Below are 4,190 nucleotides of genomic sequence, written 5' to 3'. Positions count from 1 at the left end.
GGTGCAATAGTAGTTTCTCCTCCCAAGCTTTCACTAGTTGTTGGTTCAGAAGGTGCAGTAGTTTGTCCTCTCGAGCTTTCAGTAGCTGGTGGTTGAGTTACAGGAGGAAATAATAATGAGTTAAAAAGCGACAGAGTAACTGTTTTTCAAATTCATTTTCAATAAGTTCAGTTCAGTTCAGTTCACTTCAGTTCAGTTTTATTGTCATAATGCATATTTACGTAAGGGAACCAACCCAGCAATGAAATACAATGTGCCTTGGCACTCCTCCTCAGCCACCAGTCAATCAATAAATAATAAATGACTTAACACAATAATAACATTTAAACATCGCAAGAGCAAAAAAAAAACAAAATAAAACATAGTAACTAAGCTCAGACCTTAGCCCTCGTTCCTGTTGTGCTATCATTTAGAAGCCATAACCTTATCTTCATCTTGACAAAAAGCCAATGCCAATCAACATTTCCTGGACAAATCATGTACAGTGATAAATTATATATAGCTTCATGATACAACACCATGAATTATGAGTTTATAGGCAGTGCTTTTCTTTTACCTGAAAATAAAAAGGGATTAATCATAGACACGTGAAATAGAGCTTAAAGAGCTAGTGGTGGCACTGCCAAATTTTACACTGATAACCTGAAAAAAGTCCAGCTGTTCACTATAAATCACATCCAAACAATATGTCACAAATTTATATTCAGGATGTAAAAAGCCCAAATGAAAATAAGTGAAAAGTAAAGTGAAATAACAATTAGATACAAAACAAGGACAGAATAATGGCTTTTAAACTAATTAGGTCATACAAGAGACTACATCTACCCCATAAAACTGGCTCAAAGCTCATTTAGGCTTAAAACATCTAAAGCATTAACCAGATTGAATGGTGAACAAAGGCATTTAATTGACTGGAATAGACTTCCAAAAGAAGGTAGGGTAGCAACAGGGTCATAAGGTAAGGTCTGATTGTCTGCATCAACACAGTAGTCAAATATTTACCATTGTGCACTAAACCAATCCTGAGATTAAAAAAAAAAGTTGTTATGTAAACTTAAAGCAAGGAAGCCATGTATATATGAAAAAACAACGGTTGTTCATTATAATTCATTAATACAAGCTTATTTAAATTTACTTCTAAAATCAAAAGACAGGAATATTTATCTCGATTATAAGATTTACCTGATCATTGAACTTGTAATCACTTATCAGAGACTATCGACTAACAAAGATTTAAACATGTTGAGGATTTAAATTTATTGTAGAAAATCAGGACGACTTACCAAGACAGGCTAAAACCAGCCAAAGGACACAGAGGATTTTTAATTCTCGAGCCATTGGAAAAGAAGTTAAGACAAAACCTGACAGAATGCCAGTGAGCGCTATGAGTAGACGAGGCTTTAGTGCCCTAAACCTTGGAGGATGAGGGCTGAGGTGTCCTCCACTGGCTGTTTTAATCATTAGCCACACCTCTAAGGCTGGCACCTTGTGCTAAAGTACATTTCCTGCCCAGAAAAGACAACTCTTTCCATGTCTCCAAGCCATTTATCTGTCTTGTTTTTGTTAATGCCCAGAAAGTGTGTCACACATTAACAGGTATAAAAACTATACAGCATTAAAACAGGCATGACTACAGAAATTACAAACACAACCTCAAAAATTTAATCTAGACAAAATCCAAAGGAAAAAAAGAGGCGGCCAAGTTGTTTGTTTGCTGTGTGAAATGATGTAAGCAATCGGCACAACCCTACACAAGAGTAAGTCACATTGCTAAAATAAAATACTCATTACTTTGTTAGAAACCCAATAGAGTGGCCAACCTAAAAGTCAAACCTGACACTGTACATTGGCTGCGGCGGCCACTCAATAGAGGTTTTGAACTGATGATGAAAATAGGCTCTTTGTTAAACACCAAACCAGATTTTTGTTGACAAAAATCCATATGTGGGTAAAAGGTAAAAAATTAGGCATCCATACATTTTTTATCATAATCTGTATACCATGATATGCAAACATGGCCTACTTGCTTCATGTCAACACATATAAATTTCGGTTAGTGACATACAAACATACATCAATAGTAACCTAATTTTAGGCATGACCCATGATGAGAAAGATACAGAAAAATAGAAATAGCATGGCAAAAATAGCATATTGGTCAATCCCAAAATTCACAGATCCATGTTTCCAGGGTAGCCTCATGGTCTATTAAAGATAAACCAAGCTCGCCCCCCCTGGTTCCCCTGTAGTGCACACCCTGTGGGGTCTTTCTTTCCCACTCTTAACACCAATTGAGTAGCAAGCTTTGTAGAACAGTTAAGGAGAGCACAATGGGTCCAAAACCACAGCTAATGGGAAATATAAACAGGAAGGATCTCTGCCAGTAAGGAGTTAATGATTAGAATATATGAATAGCTTGTGTTCTATATTTGCAATGTGCCTGGGTCAAATGACATCAAGAGCAATCAGTTATTTAAAGAAGGTGGTAGCTCTAAATCAGAGAAGTTTACTGACAGAGGTTATTATCATGGTGCAATATCAAATGCATTACTCTGGCACCAAGTGATGTCACATACTGTAAATGTTTCATAGCTGAACCAATCCCCATAGCTGTTAATGATTAAAACAGAACTGGAGGATTTTTTTGACGATAACAACTACAAATGCTACCACAGTATAATGACAACCAATGTATGTTTATTTGCTTTGACAGGAATGCAACACTGTTGGCCATCATTAATGACAATGTTGTAGGGCGAATAGAACAATTTATTTTGTACATCTTAGCCCCAGACTTCATAAGTTACATATAGAGGCTGTAATGAACAGAGAGTTCAAAGATTACATTCTTTGTGGTCATTTTATGAATTTATGGCAGTTCCACCAGTCGTCATTTAACCCTAAGACAACTTCTATAAACCTGATTTCTTCACAGGCCCCAAAAACACGAGAGCATCTCTGGAAAACATGTTCATGCAACGCCACCACAGTAGAAGTTGTGCCCTTGAAGCAAAACGCAATTACAAAGAAAAGTCTGAAAATGTGTCTTCAGAAAACGTTTGAACCCATTTGCAACATATTATCGGAAACTAGGTGGCCAATAAAACAGGGTGGGACAAAGGATAACGTGACTGTTGACACAAAGATGTTATAAGATGTGATAATATGGTCTAACAGTTAAAAAGTTTTCAAAAAGAGGTTGACAAGACCGTAACACGAAAGTTGGAACATCAAAGTGTGTTTTAAACCGTCACCTTAAGAATATATATGTATTCATTTTTAAAATTGTTGTTATAGTTTGGTAAGATCATCTAATCACCACTCATAAAATGATCATATCTCCAAGGTGACTTTGATCCCAGTTGTATATCTGATTTAACACGACAAAACTTTTACACCACTTCAGCGTCATCATGGGCGTCAGTGGAAATATCTCAAATGGCGTATCAGGTATGTTTTAAATAAAGGTGAAGTTTCCATGGATGTTGGCTAACTACAGCCAAAACAACAAATGGGTTGAATAGATCAATAGAGACACATCTGTTCAATCAGTTCGCGGTACACACATGCAAAACATTTCTGACCACTGAAATCTCAGATTTAAAAAAAAAAAAAATCTCTTCAAAACACTGAATTGAAACCTGCTTTGACTCGGGACAATAACTACATTAAATATTTTATATATTTTTAATCCTTATGTCAAACTTGTTGAATATGTTAACAGACATCATTTCGGCAATTTGAAATTAAGTCTTTATGGAACATTAGATTATATAATTCCCAATGATTTCAACAATCAACAAAATTGGTATCCAATACTATGTTTAGTTAAAACCATATTTCCCACAAATAACATTGCTTTAATGAAGTAAAAATAATGAAATTATTCACTTTCCTCTCAAATCTTTGGTTTTATTTTATTTTTTTAAGATAATTTCTTTGTGAAAAACATGTCACAGTAGGACAACCACAAGTGTAAATAATAAAAATGAGCAATGGCCACCTAATTTCCTTTAGCTGTTCAGTTTAGAGTTGGTTATTGTTCATGTTGGCTCACTCTTACACTTTGGCACTATGCAAAAAAATGATACAATACTGCACACTAACAAACTGCTGACTGCTTGCTCAGCACCTCAGCCATTTGTAACTTCTGAACTACGGTTTAGCTTATTATGACTTTTTTTTACATT

The 4,190-nt window shown here is 35.3% G+C and overlaps 1 protein-coding gene across 3 annotated transcripts in view; it reads right to left on the bottom strand.

The window, feature by feature from the left end:
* Positions 1 to 1,481, bottom strand: part of muc13b (mucin 13b, cell surface associated) — a 7,743-nt gene extending 6,262 nt beyond the window's left edge. The window contains exons 1-2 of one of the 3 annotated variants that reach the window (XM_035659163.1): positions 1,284 to 1,481; positions 14 to 85 (exon numbers count right to left, since the gene is read on the bottom strand). In XM_035659163.1, coding sequence (XP_035515056.1) covers positions 14 to 85; positions 1,284 to 1,461 — 250 coding nt within the window. In that variant the 5' untranslated portion in view covers positions 1,462 to 1,481. The remainder of the gene's footprint in view (positions 1 to 13; positions 86 to 1,283) is intronic. The other 2 variants (XM_035659156.1, XM_035659170.1) reach the window with 2 other exon arrangements.
* Between the last annotated feature and the right edge of the window lie 2,709 nt (positions 1,482 to 4,190).

The sequence above is a fragment of the Morone saxatilis genome, unplaced genomic scaffold (assembly GCF_004916995.1).
Source record: "Morone saxatilis isolate NCDOM2014 unplaced genomic scaffold, NCSU_SB_2.0 Contig1, whole genome shotgun sequence".
Lineage (NCBI taxonomy): Eukaryota > Metazoa > Chordata > Actinopteri > Moronidae > Morone > Morone saxatilis.
Note: the sequence above shows the minus strand (reverse complement) of the source record. Positions and strands in the feature narration are given on the sequence as shown.